The sequence below is a fragment of the Rhynchophorus ferrugineus genome, unplaced genomic scaffold (assembly GCF_030347505.1).
Source record: "Rhynchophorus ferrugineus isolate W39M unplaced genomic scaffold, kcgeb_rfMv2 rfM10, whole genome shotgun sequence".
NCBI classification, from domain to species: Eukaryota; Metazoa; Arthropoda; class Insecta; order Coleoptera; family Curculionidae; genus Rhynchophorus; species Rhynchophorus ferrugineus.
The window spans coordinates 11,051,886-11,071,828 of NW_027472589.1; the positions used below are offsets into that span (position 1 = coordinate 11,051,886).

Genomic DNA, 19,943 nt, shown 5'->3' on the forward strand with positions numbered 1-19,943 from the left:
TATAGGTTCATGTTTAGAAATTAATGGCATTTAATGTTAATACGCTGATCTACAAACGTCAATACAACTGTTGTTTATGATTGTTGAAAGACTACTTGGATGACAAGCTTGTGTATGTATTTAATTTGTAAAAGCGTTGTTATTGTTAGATAATACACGTAGGCATCCTCTTGAATAGCAACTGAGGAGCAAGAATGTTTCAGTTTTGTCATGTATTTGTCACTGAACGTAACACTATTACTCCAACCGATAAACTAGAACATATTTAACCATTCTAAACCATCAAAGAATCTTATATATCAGAGGCTTTGAAACAGGTGTCACTACGAGAAGTATTTTGAAATTTACACAGAGCCTGGAATGTTTCTTAATCAAAAATACTTCTCTTTTGTAACAATGATGAAGATGTCGATGTTCCCTTAAGTGTAATTAAGAAGCAAATCTGAATGAGGATATCTTTGTTCTTGAATATTTTTAACCCAATACTGCTTGTGCTCTCCAGCTGTACAAGTTTTCACCAAGCATTATATTGTGCGCAGGGGCTGCAGGCATTGTACGACAGTGTCATACGCTCATTATTGCTGATTGTTTTTCTTCTAACTAAAAAATAATTATCGCCGTTGAAATATGTATTTAGTTTGTTAAAAATATATGTATATTCCTTAATTAATTACATCTTACGTTAGATATGTTTAGTACAGTCTTAATTTACAAATTAATTTATGCAATATGTCTTTCCCAAAACTTAAAATAAAATTAAAGTACTTAAGCTAACAGTTTACACTATACACTATCTAACAGTGTGTTTTGGTGGGTTTGGTGGTTCGGTTCGTTTCAATCTCCTGATTTCCTGCGTTGCTGCGTTGCTACAGTGTACAGTTGCGTGATATTGAGTCTGATATGTTGCGCTTCTTGCCTAACATGATATATATATATATATATATATATATATATATATATATATATATATATATATATATATATATATATATATATATATATATATATATATATATATATAAAATAATCGTTTTTTTTTAACGTTATATTCAGTGAGTATTAATGAAAAATAAATACAACTGTGCCTTCATAATATCATGATCATGATTTAACCTCGAAAAAAATATAAACCGCGTTTACGTCCATATTAAAAATGCTAATCGCGACTGTTTTTTAATATAAATAGACGGTTAAGGAACCACCTGGAGACTAATAATAGGGTATATGTTGGTCCTTACACCTTACGAGCATTTTAACTTTTGACAGCGTCGGTCGGTGATCCTCCGCCTAGATAAACGTATTGTATTTCGGCTATTTTGACCGTTTTGCGGTCTAATAGACGGTTTTATCTGCGGGACGCTGCCCGCGGACGGTTCCTTCTTATTAATACGTTTTGACGACCGTTTCCGGATCGTGTAGTTGGTCCCACAGAAGCTGAATTTTAACTAAATGCATTTGTAATAGCCGTTGATGCTTTTTATAAGCTTTGTATAATGGGCTGGGGAAAAAGCAAGGTCTACTTCGATAGGTTTAAGAATATTTTATTGACACGGTTCATCTTTAACATCGAAATTTCGGGAATAAAAGTAAGCAATTTAAACTAGCATTTACTTAAGCGCTCATTAGCAACTTTCGCGGAGTTTGCGCAGCATTTTTTCATTTATCTATCATAATATATTAAATAATCCGGAGTGTAAAAACAAAATATGACTTAGAGTTGGAATGGGAGGTCCTTAAATAAATAACTTCAATTCGCATAAATAGAGCTCGCAAGGATCATTGATTTTTTTTATAGAATCATAAATTCAAATTCCCCCATGGAGCAAGTTATTATCTATGTTTCGATTTTGTAAAAATTGATCAGTATAATATGTTTGTATAAACAATGCAACGAGGAAGATATTTGTTCATACATTTTATCAGTGCAAGAAAATTTGTATTACTACTTTTCATTTGTACTTGGATCACAAGCAAGACGAGTGCGAGAAAATACATCAGTATGCATTCCTCAATTATAAAATTATAATTATTAACTTATAGCTATAGTTTACACTAAATGTATACATTTTATAGTTCGTATGGTTTTGTTCGCTTCAATCTCCCGACATCCTGCGCGCTGTCCAGCAGTTGTATTGCTTCCACGTTAGTATGATTTAGTAATCTTCTTTCGTGTTTCAAGGCGAAATCTTGGATAACTCCGCAAATCCATTTGATTTCCAGGTCATCGTGCAGTTCTTCGTTGGTTACGTAGCGATAGGCATTGGTAATCAATCAATCGAAGAACCTTGTTTTGACAGCGTTGGATGACTAGTTGATTTGAATTTTTAGTGCAACCCCATATTTGCACCCCATAGGTCCAAATTGGCTTTATAATTGTATTATAGATCAACCTCTTTGATATTAGATCAAGTTGAGAGTATCTTCCGACTAACCAGTATTGTTGTTTTATTTTGGTTCTAATGTGGTTTGCTTTTTATCTAACGTGATGTTTCCAACTTAATCTACCGTCAAGATGGATTCCAAGGTATTTATTTTAATATATATACCAATTTTAATACTAATACTAATTTAATACCAATACCAATATATAATGTATGACGAAATATTGCTCTGGGTGTATTATAACAACTTTTAAGATCGATTTCCTCCACTATGGAAAACAGGAGAAACTAAAAAACATAGTTCCATATGTCATTAAAAATACTAGGACTCTCACGTAGGACTAAGATTTAGCTGGGCGATGATAGCGATGACAATATTAGGAAATAAGGGGAGATTGATGAATGAGATCAAGAAATTTTCATTTAGGTAAATATAAAAATTAATATTTGGTATCTAGTGTTTTTACACAAAATGCAGTCAATAATGTAAAAATAAAAGAGTTTCCAAGTACCAGCAATACTTTCGAAGGCATATCGTTATAATTTTATCTATATAATTTATGAGAAATTAATAATAATGAATGATAATTGTCTTTCAATCGAAATATCCTTTCAAGGTTAAGAAGGAAAATATAACACATCACTTAAAAATACTTTTGTCTAATCCAATTTGATTTGAGGTCAAGCTGAAAATATCTTATGACTATCAGATAGCTTGATCTTGAATCTAATCTGCCCTGCTGTCATGTCATGATGCTTCCAATTTATCCTACCATCAAAATTGATACTCAGGTATTTAACTGATTCTGATTGAGGAATCGGGCAATTGTCAAGTGATATGATTAGGTTTTTGTCATTTCATCGCAACGCAAAATTAATATGGACAGATTTGGACATATTAAGCTATATTTTCCAATCTTTAGTCAGTTTGCAGATCTTGTTGACTGCCACTTGTACTTTTTCTACAGCCTTAGGCGGAGATATATATTTTACCATAAATAACTCGTTGGCAAATGTTTCAAGTATTGTTTCTGTTGATGTTGAAATATCAACACTGTAGAACGGATACAGAAGTGGTCCCAAGACACTACCCAGAAGAGCTCCAGCCGCTATAGGTTAAAGTGTTGAGAATGCACCAACAAGTCTCCCTTATTTTATTATATGCTCTTAAAAATTGTATTATTTTAAAAGTAATTTCTTTTACTTTACTTGGGTTCAGTATACCATCTATACACAAGTACTGCTCAAAATGTTTCAAAACTTATATAGTTCAACTAAACCTGTATAAAGTTATTTTTGTTGTTACCTAGCCTGATGAAGTATAATTATCAAACTTATTATGTACAACAATGAACGTACTTTGTAACAATAGCTTTTTAATTTAACCTAAGTAGGACTTGAGTGTCACTCACTTTTTTTATTTCGGTTTTTTAGAACATACAATCTTTGAGTATTGTTAAATTTTCTCCTCTCTAGTGCCCATTAAAATCTTGCAGGAACTTCATTAGTAAAACTAAACATAATACATTATATTAAACAAATGTTTCCATATTACTGGCTAACTGAAATAATAATAGAGTTATCAGGGTCTCATATACTTAACGAATTTTATCAACAATATCATGATCTCAAGATTACGTTTATGAAGCATGTTAAGCGTTATAAAGCTAGTGAAAATAATAAATATTTATATCAAAATGGGCGTCACTGCAATAAATTACTGATGTTAAAGCTCAATATGCTGGTTCTCAAGATTTGGAACCACTTCTTCTGATGTATTACTACATTGGGGAACCGTACACCATCGATAAACATTAGAATACATAATTATAACATAGAATGACGTTTAATTCCTGATTTTGATACTTCAAATTACTCTTTCATCCATCGTATTTGTCAGATTTAGTTTTCAGAGGTAATTATTCACTCTGCACACTACATCTTTTTTTTGTTCTGGTCTAAAAATCAGGCGGTGGAATGCATGACGCATACCTGGTTGCGGAGACTTGCCCTGGAGTGACAAGTTGGATCGGGTTATGTGGGACTGCCTCTGGGCTTACCAATACACTAAACCGAAACCACCTCACAGTTGACCCCTCTGGATCACTACTGCTACTGCATTAAATTTGGGGATATGGCGCTGATTGGGCAGCCGTTATTGGGCACGAGGGCCCACTGCACACTACATCGACAAACCAATTAATACTTGTCTAAGAAATTATTAGTTCCATTGGAGACTTTTAAATCCACTTTATATAATGTCATGACAAATCTACATAAATAATTAAAGGGACATCTAGCGCTAGGTAAAATTAATATGGACAAATTGTGACCTACTAAACTGTATTTTCCAATCTTTAGTCAACTTGTAGATCTTGTTGACTGCCACTTGTACTTTTTCTACCGCCTTAGGTGGAGCTATATATATTGCCATAATAACTGTGTGTCGGCAAATGTTCCAACTACTGTTTCTTTTGATGTTAGGATATCAGCACTGTAGAACAGATACAAGGTCCCAAGACACTACCCAGAGGAACTACAGCCGATATAGGTTTAAGTGTTGAGAATGCACCTTTATGCGATACTCTCAATTTTCTTTCGAACAGATATAACTGTAATGTCAAAAAATTGTAAAGAAATCTAATTTTTTCCAACACCCATAATTTGGTGGAAGAAATTTTGTTGACATTCTAGAAGAATGTAATGAAAAGGCTCATACAAAACATTCCTTTTTAGATGCTGCGTCACTAAAACAACTATATCTCCGAAAATACTATTAAATTTCGAAAAATTCTCTTAGGGGCATATTCTTAAACGGTTAAACTTTTAAAATATGAAAAAATCAATTATTTCAAATTTCTAGAGTATACCATCGAAGAGTAGAAACATTTTTAGTATTTTACTAAGGAAACTTTTTACCAAAGGTATAAAACTGAGCAACCAAAAATAGTTATGTAACGTGCAATAAATTAAGGTCAAAATATTCACGAAAACTTTCTGTAACACGATTTCTTTCGTCGCGTTCGCAAACAACAATAATTATGGCAACTCATTATTTGAAAACTAATTCGAGCTTGTTATTCCATCGAACAAGAAAACGTCGACTTGTTTCGACGTCCGCTCAATCGGACCCCGGCCAACTTGTCAATAACGCTTTATCGGAACCCAGACGAAACGAATATTAATTATCGACAGTCGTGACACGAGCTAAGAGCCAATTTTTGAACGGGCGGTCATAGAAGCGGTCGAAGAAAAACGGATCCGATAATAAGCGTGGACAATGGAGCTATTGTTCCCTTTAAATACCGTGTCGTAATGTCGATTTGCAGGTAGCCGAAATGAAGTGATTATAAAAATAATCGCCGTCGGGTCGGTAATACGACTTTGTTAGTGAGAAATTGGTCGGTATATCGGATCCCTGGCGAAACCATTACGCTCGGGCTACGGGAATTTTAACCTACTCTTTAATGGGCCATAAATACATCACCTTTGTTTTGATTTCCTATTGATTTATTGATATTAAATTGGTTTTCGGTCAATTATCCGGACTAAACGAACGTATTGTTTGTATTTTTAGAGCTTATAAAGATGTGATGCAATATTTCCGTTAAACAAAATGTTATTAGATATAATTTTTTCTCTTGGATACTAAAATCATTCAAAAATCTATGATATAAATAGAGAGTTTAAATGGAATTACACTAAATATATTACTATAGATCTTTCAAAATAACGATGAACTCACGTCATCAATACGTTTAACGTATTGTCTGTCGCACTTCATAAATTCGCTTTAGAGTCAGAAAATAATTTACTTCCCATTCTACTCCATTAAAAAAAGATAGAGTGTGTAAAAGTTTGAACATCTAACGAATCAGCCTGCGAAAGTCGTGGCGTTGTCAAACGTCTGCAAATTTTAAAAATAACCTGTATTATTATAACATTCGAAACACGAAACACAGAAGAAAATTCAGAAGCCAGACAGAACAGAATAATCTCTAATCATTTACTTTGGACAGTAATGAGATAATTTTTTATTATTGTTTATGATAACTTAAATCTAGGTATATAAATAGGAGGACCCATCGGCCCTATCTCAGTTTGTGGTAAAATAATGTTTATACATGTCACCGCTGTATTTTTTATTAACTGCCCGTCACTACACAACACTATACAAGATCAGGTGGTTTGATTCTTTTGAGTCTGTGTCCTGCTCTGGTGGTATCCAAAAGTTGCAATACTTCAATATTCTCATGAGAATGGAGTCTATTCTCATGCCTCCTTGCCATTCTATTGATTTCTTGACTGACTGTGGGTCCGGTAGTATTTTGGTGAACCAACAATACTTTTCAGGACTTTGTTCTGAAAAATTTGTATTTTGTTTGTGTTACTCATAGCAGAACATCCCCATAATTGAACTCCTATATGGATATAGGTTTCAGTATTTGCTTATATATTAGCAATTTATTATGTATTGATAATTGTGATTTTTTTCCAATTAGCCAATACATTTTCCTATATTTTAATTCTAGTTCTTTTCTTTTCTTCTTTATATGTTCCTTCCAGCGAAGTTTCGCTTCAAGATTCATTCCGAGATATTTAGCGGTGTTGTTATATGGAATGATAGTATTATTTAATATTATAGGTGCGTGTACGGTCTGATTGTAGGTGAACTAAACATACACATATTTACTTAATTTAAATTTTATTTTCCAAGTTTGTGTCCAATTAGTTATATTGTCACTTGCCTGTTGTAATTTTCGTGTGGCTTCTTCACTATTGCCTCCGACAACTATAATCCCACTATCATCAGCAAATGTAGCCATCGTACAATTCTCCATTCGTGGTATATCACAAGTGCAGAGTAGATAAAGCATTGGTCCTAGTACACTTCCTTGTGGTACACCTGCTTTAGCTTCTTTTATTGTAGAGTAAGCTTCTTCTTGTTTAACTCTAAACATTGTGGCTGTAATATATGATTTTAATAGTTTGGTGTGTTGTTTTGGTAACATTTTCGGTAGTTTATAAACAAGGCCTTCATTAAAATCTTATCGAACGCGTGTGCTACATCTAAGAATATAGCTGAGCAGACTTTTTTACTTTCGTATGCATTTTTAATAACATTTGTTATTCTGTCGACCTAATCAATTCTTGAATGCTTGTTAATAAACCCAAATTGGTGTGTTGGTATTCGGTTTTTTCTCTCTATGAAGGAGCGATATAATGAATGCCTCCTCTGATCAGTAACATTTAGCGTGTTGCAGTTATACTGAATATTATTATGGACCCGGTCACTGAAGTATCTCAAAACATGAAAAATATAATTCTGGATTCACTGAAAAGAGACCGTCCTTATACGGAAGGTGTGTGAAATTAATAGAATTATTCAGATGAATGAAACTGTAACTTGAATGAAAAAGATTTATTCATAGAAAACTTATATGCAGCTCTTTCAGTGATGTAGAACATCCATTCACAGACTGTTGAATAATATAGGATTCAGGTGGTGTAAAGATAACCCACAAAGAGGTCTAATGAAACTTCCAGACATTGGTTTTAAAATAATATAATTTTTTAGTGGAACCGAGCTTCCAAGTTTTTCATTATCTTTAATTTGATGTCAAGGTTTAGAAATAGCTGCCTGATTGATTCCTAACTGAGCTCAAAGCATTGATATTCAGCCAGATGAGCTTAAAATTTAGAATATCCAAACCTTCAAAATTGCCTATGAGGTGACGGGTCATTAAGGTTTATTCAAAACGCTACAATTTGAAGCCTTTCAGGTACTTTCTCTTTCCAAATAAAGTGGGAGAAGTAATAATGGGAGGTTATGAATAGAAAGTTATGATATATTCAATGATATAGGTGAAAAGGAAATGAAGTAGGACATATTAGAAATTAAAATAAATGTTAATAAACTGCAAAATATAAAGAAACCTATTATCAATCATGAAAACCTATTATATTCGAGTGAAATTAAAAGAAGCAATTATGGAATTGTTCGAACAACTCTATACAACTAAATATTTAGACTGAAAGATACAAGGTAAACAATATTAACTACACCAGGTACCAGGCACCTGAGTGCCGTCTACGGTGAAAAGCTTATATCATGGTACTAAGATTAAAGTTTTGGAATCACCCGCTGAAAGGTGACGGAATAATAATATAATTGGAATTATCTGTAATATTAATAGCGTACAAACTATGTAAAATGCCAAAATAGAAAGTCTAGGGCCTTCATCGCTACAAAAGGTTTACAAAAGGTTACGACAAGGAGGAGGGTTAAGTAGGGTATAATTTGCTATTTATGTAGATATTATATTAAAAAAATTTTAATCCCGAATAAGACTATAACAATGTCCCCATCAAGGTTTCTGAAAAATGGAGGAATCCCAAAGACATAGAAAGATGGATTTTTTTAAAAAGATATGAAACATGTAAATAACATAATGTAATGAATGTAAAATAATATAAGATATAAAATATGTATACGGAACAGTGAATACATATATCCGACAAGATGAGAATATAGATATTAATCTGAATCAGCTTACCATATACTACAGCAAGCAGGAAATAAGAAGACACGAGCGAAAAAGTTGAAAGTTTAGACACATCACTTCTAAAACGTTTATATTGACAATTATACCTTTGTTCAAAACATTATAAGTTTCAGGTACTTTCTTTTTCCAGATAACCTACAAGTAACAACGGCGGGTTGAGAGTAGAAAGTTATGAAGAAATATTCAACGATATAGGTGAAAAGGGAATGAAGTAGGACATGAGCAATCATAAAAGACCAATTATATTCGAGTGAAATTAAAAGAAGCAATTATGAGATTGTATGAACAAGTCTATACAACTAAATATTTAGACTGTAAGAAATAAGTTAAACAATATTATTTACACCAGGAAAATGTGTTACCTGAGTGTCGTGAAAAAGGTATTAATGTAAAAACAATATTAATTACACCAGGTACCAGGCACCTCAATGCCGCCTACGGTGAAAAGCTTGTATCAAGGTACTAAGATTAAAATTTTGGAATCACCCACTGAAAGGTGACGGAGTAACAAAATAATTAGAATGATCAGTAATATTAATAGCGTACGAACTATGTAAAATGCCAAAATAGAAAGTCTATGGCCTTTATAGCTGCAAAAGGTTTACAAAAGGTTTACGACAAGGGGAAGAGCTACGTAGGGTATAATTTGCTATTTACACAGATATTATATTCCAAAAAATTTAATCCCGAATAAGACTGTGACAATGTCTCCATGAAGGTTTCTAAAAAGTGAAAGAATCCCAAAGACATAGAAAGATGGATGGAAACATGGAAAAAAACAAATTAAAAATAATTAAACATAAAATTAATGGTGAACGAATAAGCACATATATTATAACTAGCGTTGGGAACTATCGACGAAAAACAGTCGAAACAATCGATAGTCAAAAAACTAATGACTGAAAATAGTAATTCCTATTTACACGGTTCGACTGTTTAGTTCAATTTGTGATATCAGACGAAGATGTACGACTCCTTTCCTGTATAAATTGTGAGAGAGGAAAGCACGGAGATAATTGCTTGGAGCAGTTAATTTTATATGTGCTTATATTTTATAACGGTAGTATAAGCGAGAGGAGATGTACATATTCCTCCACGTACTAACTTTAAAAAAGAAAAGGGAAACAATAATTACTGAATAGTATTAACATGCAATTAATAATTTCATTTTAAACGAAGTAGAATTACTTTTATATTTGAATGTTCTGTGGATCTGTAAAAAGGAATTGAATAATACCCCACAAATATCCATCGTATTTTAATATGTTAATTGCTATGACATAATTAAAAATGATCGCGCAATAACTACTATATCTTTTTTAAATAAAGTAAATGCTTTATTTATTTTTGTCAAAAGAATTTTACTATTTATTATTCACAATTTTAAGCTTTTTACCCTAATACGTTAACAATCTTGAAAAATATCGTTCCAAAATGCTGCTATATTAATATACAATATATTGTTATTTGCAAGCAAACTACCAAAAAAAAGTAACTAAAAGTACACGACTGAAACAGTCACTAGTAAAAAGTAGTAAAATCAATCGAACCAAAAATAGCAACTGAAACAGTCGATATTAAAAAGTAGTCAATTACTAAACAGTCGACAGTCGATTTCAGTCGACAGTTCCCAACACTAATTATAACATTATACATATTATATTCAACAGGTTTCTTTCATATTCAATAAGAGTGAATACATATCTGAGAAGATGAGAATATAGATATTAATCTGAATGAGCTTACCATATACTATGGCTACCATATACTACTACTATCTAGCTAAGAATGAAGAATGTCCACTTTCTACCACTTTTCTAGTGTTAGATTAATAACATAATGTTCTTAATATATTATGTGCCACTTACAATTTATGTCGATGTTGATCTATATTTATTTTCATAGATTGAAATAGAAAATATTGAAGATTTTGAAGATATGTTTATCCAAGACATGTTATTATCTGGGTTATGTGTAATAATTAATCCTTATTCTAGGATGTTTCCTTTGGCTGAGTAATAACATAATAATGGCATTAAATTAATTTCATTCAATTTAATTAATTAGTGTTAGATATTTAGTCAATAAATTAAGAAATTTTTATGATATATTGTACGTGTCTTTAAAATTTGAGGGTTTCCCTCGATTTCCCCCTCTTCCCCCAACATATCTCGATTTGGTTCCAATGGGACCACCTCGGAAGTGCACTTTTTCGAATAAAAAACTAATTTTGAACATCGGCCGACAATTGACGGAGAAATCCGCGAACATACAAAAAAAATACAGCCGAACATAGAACCTCCTCCTTTTTCTAAGTTGGTTCAAAAGGGGCATTCACCCAAATAGAGTACGAAAAAATTCAATGGCTTTTTTCTTGATTACACGTTTAAAACGAATTTCTAACCATACAGTAAAGTAGTATAAAGGCCCCATTGTTGGTAACAAAGAAAGTGTAAACCAAGTAAAATATATTCAATTTAGGAACAACAATAATACAAGGGACATAGAGAAAAAAACGAAACATAACAAACAACACCGAGAAAAGAATCAGACATGGTATGGGCATTAGTGGCTATTAAAAACAATGGTACCCCGGTCCATTAATATGCATGAAAAGTATGGCAACCTACGTGGTATTTAAAAGGTATTAACTTATTGTTATACGTCTTTGTTGGCGTTGTATGTCCAGTGGTTCGGGCCCATCGACATCGACGGTCGACGTCATTAGCTTCGAAATTTCTACGAATAACCGAGAAACGCACGGTTCCCGACGGGTCCGAGGGAAGATGAGCGTGTGTAGGTCCCCGGTATTCTTTAAATATTCAAATATCATCCGGAGCCGGACAAGTACCAGCGTTATTTTAATAAATTAAATGACTATTTCTAACAATGGGAGACGGTGGGTACCGCTCGCGGCTACCAGAGCCGATTTGGTGCTGTTATTTATCATCGGGACGGGCTCGCGCAATATGACAGCGGAGACAATGAATTACCAACGGTTATTACCCAGCAAAAAAAAGGAATAAAGACGGGAATTTTTTGTTCGTTGCTCTTTAATACCTCCAGAGATGAGATAACATTAATATATATCTGTACGTTGACTAAAAACATTATTTTAGTATCAATAAAAACGCATTAATTATACAGGCCTACAATAGAAAGCTGTTGGAGTAATTTTGATTGACTTCTGTGTATTTTGGTATGCTGAAAATTGCATTAAATGAAGCCTTAAAACAGTTCTCCTTCACAACAGCGGTTTTATACTTGAACAAAAATGAAATCTGTAAGAATTTGGAATTTATTCTTGGCAAATAATAAAATGAAGACCATGGTTGGTGTGAGACGATTTCAAATTTGTATGTACGTTGCTCGAACAACAAGTTGGGTTTAACATATTCCCTTGCTTTTTGTATCTACGGAATAGCAAGAACCAGATAAAGACTGAACAAAAATGAGTCACCCAGGGAGCTTAAAGTTTGTGAAAAAACGTCCTCCAAGAAGAACTATAAAGTTCTTCTAACAACACTGCGCATAGAGTTGAAAATGATGAAGCAATTTTTAAAATAACTTCCCAAAGATGTAGATTGCTTCAAATATAAAGTTTCAAAGTTTCCGGGCCTCACAGAAGCAAGTGTGAAGAAAGTGTTTTCTTCGAACCCACAATTCCTCAAAGTGGTAATATATCCTCAAAAAAGGGTGAATTGCCTCTAATGAAGTTATAAAGAATGTTTTGGCATAATCATAAAGACCTCAGCTATAAACAAATAGTCTTTTCAAGCTTTAAGCTGTCTAATGGGTCTAAAAGTAAATTGTCTTCATTCCTACCTCGACTATCTTCCGGAAAATCTGGAGGATATTATAGAGATTGAGAAAATATATCAAGGAATATGGAGTTTCTCAATAATATAAGACTATTGTTGAGTACTTCACGGAGATCTTCTAGGTTTTTCCCACAAACAAAAATGTACAAAGAGAAAACTCACTAGGAAATAAAAAGATTTTCGTATGTGTTAGTGAACGTGCATTACATAAGAAATTATCCCTGATAGTTTTACTCACTTTTATTCTAATGTAATAACTATGTTTTTCGTAGTTACCGAAATTATCAAGAAACGTGTCGATCTGTAACAATATGAAGTCATTTTCAACGCCCAAAAAATATACAAATTACGTCGCAAAACCAAAACAGCTCTTAGATTTTTTTGTTTGGGCTTCAGATTGCTATCAACTATTTTTCGAATATTTCTAATAGTTCCCCATTAGTAAATTTCGTCAGGTTTTTCTGCGGTTTGCATTAGGCTTTCAGGAATCATGCAATATCTAACAGAGTGCTTACATTAACTATTGTCTTCCTTTCGATAGATGACTTACTTGGGCATTGTTTTATCAGCGTTATCTATTGGTAAAAATACGAATAGTTTGTAAATAAAATAATGTTTTCTCTAAGTCTATTCATTTTTATTCTAATGTAATAACTATGTTTTTCATAGTTACCGAAACTATCAAGAAACGCGTCGTTCTATAACAATATGAAGCCATTTTCAACACCCAAAAAATGTACAGATTACGTCGCAAAGCCAAACAGCTCTTAGATTTTTTGTTTAGGCTTCAGATTGCTATCAACTGTTTTTAGAATATTTCTAATAGTTCCTCATTAATAAATTTCGTCAGGTTTTTCTACGATTTGCATTAGGCTTTCAGGAATGTCTGACAGAGTGATTACATGAACTATTGTCTTCCTTTCAATGGATGAATTACTTGAGCATTGTTTTATTAGCGTCATCTATTGATAAAAATACGAAACATTAATATTATCAATCCTAACCCAAAAAATAGTATTATTGAGTTTTCAGTGTACACACGTACTAAACATAGAATTCTCGAAACTGCATTTTCCATATTCATTACTTTTGTTGTTTGGTTGAATTCTTGTTGCCGAAGTTCATCAAGCACACTTTAAGAACCTATGCTGTCCCTGGTAAAGCTCGGAGACAACGAATTGCAAGACTTATTGGACAAAATCTAGCGAAACCGACTTTTTTTCGACTAACCTACAATTTGTGTTTATGATATCTAGGAGGTCCAATCGACCCTATCTCAGTCTCTGGTGAAATAATGTTTATGCATGTCACTGCTGTGTTTTTTATTATATGCAACTCACTACACAACACTTCACAAGATCAGATGGTTTGATTCTTTGTCTGTGTCCTGTTCTGTTGGTATCCAAAAACTGCAATACTTCAATATTCTCATGAGAATGGAGTTTTTGTCCCCCTTCCTCATGCCCCCTTGCAATTCTCTTGATTTCTTGACTGACTGTGGGTATCTGAAGGTCTCGATGTAGGTAATCAGTCTTATAGTATTTGGGTGCGCCCACAATACCTCTCGGGACTTTGTCCTGAAAAATTTGAATTTTGTTTCTGTTACTCTTTGCAGAACATCCCCATAATTGAACTCCGTATGTCCATATAGGTTTCAGTATTTGCTTATATAATAGCAATTTATTATGTACTGATAAATGTGATTTTCTTCCAATTAGTCAGTAAATTTTCTTATCTTTCAATTTCAGTTTTTTCTCTTCTTCTTTTTTATGTTACTTGCAGCGAAGTTTTGCATTATGGTTCATTCCGAGATATTTAGCTTTGTTGCTATATGGAATGATACTATTATTTAATGTCATTGGTGCTTGTACGGTCTGATTGTAGGTGAACTGCACATGCATAGATTTATTTTCGTTAATTTTTATTTTCCAAGCTTGTGTCCAATTATTTATATTGTCACTTGACTGTTGTAATTTTCGTGAGGCTTCTTCACTATTGTCTTCGACAGCTATAATCGCAGTATCATGTACAAATGTAGCCATCGTAATATTCTCCATTTGTGATATATCACAAGTGTAGAGTAGATAAAGCATAAGCCCCAGTACACTTATCAATGTAATTTAAATACGTTCTTGTCAAATTCCAATTTCGATACTATAATCGACAAAAAGCCAACCAACAATTGAACCAACCGGTTATAATACATTTAATACCTGAAAATTCATAGATTCTGCATCAATTTGATTTCTACATTCCATTCCACTTAAAATGGAATACCTGAAAAATAGATTTAACAATCTCTAACATCGCATTATTTAAATCCTGTTCGTCAAAATGTGTTTATAACACTATAAAATACGGTGTACACTATTCGGTCAGGTAAATGATCTGGTTTTATCATACCGTGAAAACCCCTCATTAAGCGTTCCAGTGATCGTAAAACTTTAATCGGCAGTAAAAGTTATGCCCTCACCCTCCGCTGTGGTTTATGAAGAATGGCACTGACCTTCATCTTTCAACAATTGACAATCGGGCGATTTCTCTCGGGACGAAGACGAGTGGATTTACGACAATACTGATTTCAGATTGGAACCTATCGGGGACAGTTGGTAGGTCTTACGGTTAAGAATAGCAGTACTAAAGGTTGGCTCGGTCGTTGTACAGGTAGATAATTCGTTGGAAAAACCATTACATAAATTATTTTTCTAAGGTAATAATACGAGTTATGTTAATAATTTTATCGGCCAAGCCATCCTATTCTGAATAATTTAATACCTCTTTATATAATCCCTTTTTCTGTTGGAACTCTTTCACTACTATTAAATCTCATTCAATTAAACCACCATTCTGCACTCTGGCCATTTTGTCACGTTGGAAAGACATTTATAGAGAAAAATTGATACCGTTTAAATTATCCCAACGTTTTCTATCACCTTCTAGAAGTTTCTTCCATTTTTCATGGATCCATTTCCGGAAATGGATTCATCTCCATCCCATTCGGAATTCATTGAAGGTATTAAAAACGGACAATAAAAACAAACTAAACAGGAATTAATATTTTAAATATGTTTATGGTAACTAGGCAAAGATTAAAAAATAATTTATAAACAATTAAATGACGATTCTTGAGGATTTATCTTATATATAAAAATGAATCGCAAAATATGTTCCTAAGCGCATAACTCAACAACGCCTGGACCAATTTGGCCAAATCTTTTTTTAAAATGTTCGTTGAAGTTCAGGGATGGTTTTTACGGCGAGAAAAATTAGAATTATTGCTGGAAAAACCCTAAAAATAGCCCTTTTTGTTTGAATTTGTTTCGTGTATCAGTTGACAATTCATCTGTCATCTGTCAAAAGTCATCTGTAACAGACAACTTTTTTTTTTTAAATTTGATATGACTTGAACTCAAATCCTTTTAATCCGTACGAATTGTTTTATTTATTTAAAATTTTTTATTTGTTTAAAATTTAATTCAAATTTTAAATAAATAAAACAATTCGTACGGCTTAAAAGGATTTGAGTTCAAGTCATATCAAATTAAAAAAAAAAAGTTGTCTGTTACAGATGACTTTTGACAGATGACAGATGAATTGTCAAGTGATACACGAAACAAATTCGTATATCGTGTTTTGTGCAGAGTGTTTAGTTAGTTAGTGTTTGTTTAGTTCGTGATTAGTGAAAAAATAATTTATATTTGATATGCCTCCTATAAGACGAAGCAATTTAGGTAGAAGAACCAGAAATGCTATAAACCAAGCTAATTACCGATCTAATCGTACTGCACAAGAACGTGACGACGGAAATGAACGTGAAAGAATTCGGATATCACAAACGCGTGAAGCGCGAGCGCGACATTCAACTAATAATCGCGCAAGTTTGAATCCAGCTGCTTTCAGTTACGATGTGTCAATTGACTACAGTAACTACCAATGTGTTGTTATTGGTTCTATGAACTTGGTTTGCTCACACTGTAAGGCATTAAAATACAAAAACGATGCCAATGGATTGTGTTGCGCAAATGGTAAAGTGAAATTGATACAATTGGATCCACCACCAGAACCATTGTACTCATTGGTTTCAGGAATAGGAACAGATTCTATACACTTTTTGACACATATTCAACAATATAACAATTGCTTTCAAATGACTTCATTTGGGGCAACAAATGCAGTTCGGGAAAATTTTATGCCAACTTTCAAGGTATGTATTATAGCAGTTACTCATAATTATTTTAGCGAACAAAATTTTCTGTCACCAAAGTTAAGATGTGTTACTAATCTTCAATTTCTTAATCATTACGAAATATATCACTTAGTCATCATATTATATGGTGATTCAGTTTCAGTGACACTTTTATTATATTTTATATTTGATAGATATTAGTTAAAACTAAATATATACTTTTTAAGATCAAATATTATTTAAGTTTGATCATTGACAATCCATTAATTTATACCACACCATAATATTTTTTTTATTTACAGATACAAGGGCAAATATATCACAGAGCAGGTTCACTGTTACCAGTGTCAGATAGCGACAACAAATTCCTGCAAATTTATTTTATGGGCAATTCACCACAAGAAATTGATCTGCGTTGTGCACATAACAATTTAGTAAAAAGGTCTATTGTAGAACAATTACAAACTTTATTTCATCAACACAATCAATTGATTATATTGTTTAAAACTGCCCTGGATCTGATGCCATCCGATAATCACAAAATTGTAATCAGAGCTGATAAAACACCTGCAGGTCAACATACAAGACGTTTTAATGCACCAACTATTGATGAAGTTGCTATCGTTGTAGTTGGAGAAAACTTGGAATCCCGTGATATTGTTTTACATCGTCGGAATTTTCAATTACAACCTATAAAGGAAACACACCGCTCATATGATGCACTGCAATATCCCATTATATTTTGGCAAGGTGAAGATGGCTACGATTTATCAATAAAAATGATAAATCCCATTACAGGTAACTAAAATATTAGTTTAGCTATGGCGATAATATCTCAGTCACTATATTATGTATTTGAATGTTATTAAAACAAAATCTGTTTACAGGTTCTGAAACCAACAAAAAAGTCAGTTCAATGAACTATTATTCATACCGCCTAATGATTCGGGAAAATGCAGATAATCACATATTGAAATGTCGGCGATTATATCACAAATATGTTGATGACATGTATGTTAAAATTGAAACGGAGAGATTAACATTCATCAGGTTGAATCAAACCAAACTCCGATCTGAAGAGTATATTCACCTTCGAGATGCGATTAATACTGATGGAAATGCACAGAATGTCGGTCGGATGACTATTCTTCCAGCAACATACATCGGAAGCCCTCGGCATATGCACGAATATGCTCAAGATGCCATGTCGTATGTTCGTCATTATGGTACAGCAGATTTGTTCATCACATTTACATGCAATCCGCAATGGATAGAAATTAAGCAGGAGTTATTACCTGGGAAATCATCCATTGATCGTCATGATATTACAGCCAGAGTCTTTAGACAAAAGTTGAAATCTTTAATGAATTTCATCGTAAAACATAATGTGTTTGGTGAGACACGCTGCTGGATGTATTCTGTGGAGTGGCAGAAACGAGGATTGCCACATGCACACATTTTGATTTGGTTGGTTGAAAAGATAAGGCCAAATGAAGTTGATGCAGTGATATCAGCTGAAATCCCTAATGTACAAGTAGATCCTGGATTGCATGAGGTAGTTATCAAAAACATGATACATGGTCCCTGTGGAACTCTTAATCAAAATTCACCGTGTATGATGGATGGTAAATGTTCAAAACGATATCCACGGACATTAATATCGGAAACAATTACTGGTAATGACGGTTATCCATTGTATCGTCGCAGATCGACAGCAGACAATGGAAAATCAACAATTGTCAAATTAAATTAACAAGATATTGAAATAGATAATCGTTGGATTGTTCCATATTCACCCATTTTATCAAAGACATTCAAAGCACACATCAACGTTGAATCTTGCCATTCAGTGAAATCGATTAAATACATTTGCAAATATGTAACCAAAGGGAGTGATATGGCTGTGATTGGAATTGGTGCAGAGAATTCTAATGATGAAGTTACCCAATACCAAATGGGCCGCTATGTCAGTAGTAATGAAGCAGTTTGGCGAATATTTTCTTTTCCTATTCATGAGAGACACCCTTCTGTTGTTCACTTAGCTGTGCATTTAGAAAATGGACAAAGAGTGTATTTTACAGCACAGAACGCAGTACAAAGAGCTGCTCAGCCACCATCTACTACATTAACCAGTTTTTTTGAGACATGCCAAAACGATGATTTCGCACAAACATTGCTATATTCTGAAATGCCAAAATATTATACCTGGAATCAATCCTCAAGGAGATTTATACGACGGAAACAAGGAAAACCAGTTCCAGGATATACAGATGTATATTCCACCGATGCGATTGGCCGGATTTATTCAGTACATCCAAGCAATGATGAATGTTTTTATTTACGACTGCTATTAGTCAATGTACGTGGCCCAACATCATTCCAACAGTTACGAACTGTTGATGGTGAATTGTGTGGATCCTACAGAGAAGCCTGTCAACGTTTGCAATTGCTTGAAAATGACGCTCATTGGGATCAAACTCTCAATGATGCTGTAATATCATCACACACTCATCAAATACGAACATTGTTTTCTATAATCATATCTACATGCTTCCCATCAAACCCAATTGATTTGTGGATGAAGTACAAAGATTATATGTGTGATGATATTTTGTATCAAATACGGAATAGAATGGGAAATCCAAATATACAAATCAGTGAAGAAATTTACAATGAAGCATTGATTTCAATTGAGGACATGTGCTTGATAAGGTCAAACAAACTATTAATTCAATTAGGCCTGACCGCGCCCAATCGTCCAATGCATGACGCTTTTAACCAAGAGTTGCATCGAGAAAGACTGTATGATCTCAACGCTTTGAAAGAATAAATTCAAACAAATCTTCCACTGTTAAATGAACAACAGAAGTATGTATTTGAAACTCTTATGAAAGTAACAAATGATGAAACTGGAGGGATTTATTTCTTAGATGCACCTGGTGGTACAGGAAAAACTTTTTTTATTTCATTAATATTAGCAACAATTCGC

The 19,943-nt window shown here is 33.2% G+C and overlaps 2 protein-coding genes across 2 annotated transcripts in view; one reads left to right on the plus strand and one right to left on the minus strand.

The window, feature by feature from the left end:
• The window catches only part of LOC143204043 (homeobox protein caupolican), a 153,004-nt gene that overhangs the window by 79,449 nt on the left and 53,612 nt on the right, over positions 1-19,943 (minus strand). The window lies entirely within an intron of this gene.
• On the plus strand, positions 16,341-18,727 carry LOC143203442 (uncharacterized). The gene is made up of 3 exons (XM_076415570.1): positions 16,341-16,972; positions 17,257-17,752; positions 17,842-18,727. The coding sequence occupies exons 1-3, from the start codon at positions 16,472-16,474 to the stop codon at positions 18,705-18,707; spliced, it is 1,863 nt and encodes a 620-aa protein (XP_076271685.1). The 5' UTR covers positions 16,341-16,471; the 3' UTR covers positions 18,708-18,727.

What these genes read in the sequence shown, in the direction of transcription:
- LOC143203442 (XM_076415570.1), top strand. Translation starts at nt 16,472, where the DNA reads ATGCCTCCTATAAGACGAAGCAATTTAGGTAGAAGAACCAGAAATGCT. An exon ending in ATTTTATGCCAACTTTCAAG is followed by an intron (nt 16,973 to 17,256) that starts GTATGTATTATA and finishes TTTTATTTACAG; the next exon opens with ATACAAGGGCAAATATATCA. An exon ending in AATGATAAATCCCATTACAG is followed by an intron (nt 17,753 to 17,841) that starts GTAACTAAAATA and finishes ATCTGTTTACAG; the next exon opens with GTTCTGAAACCAACAAAAAA.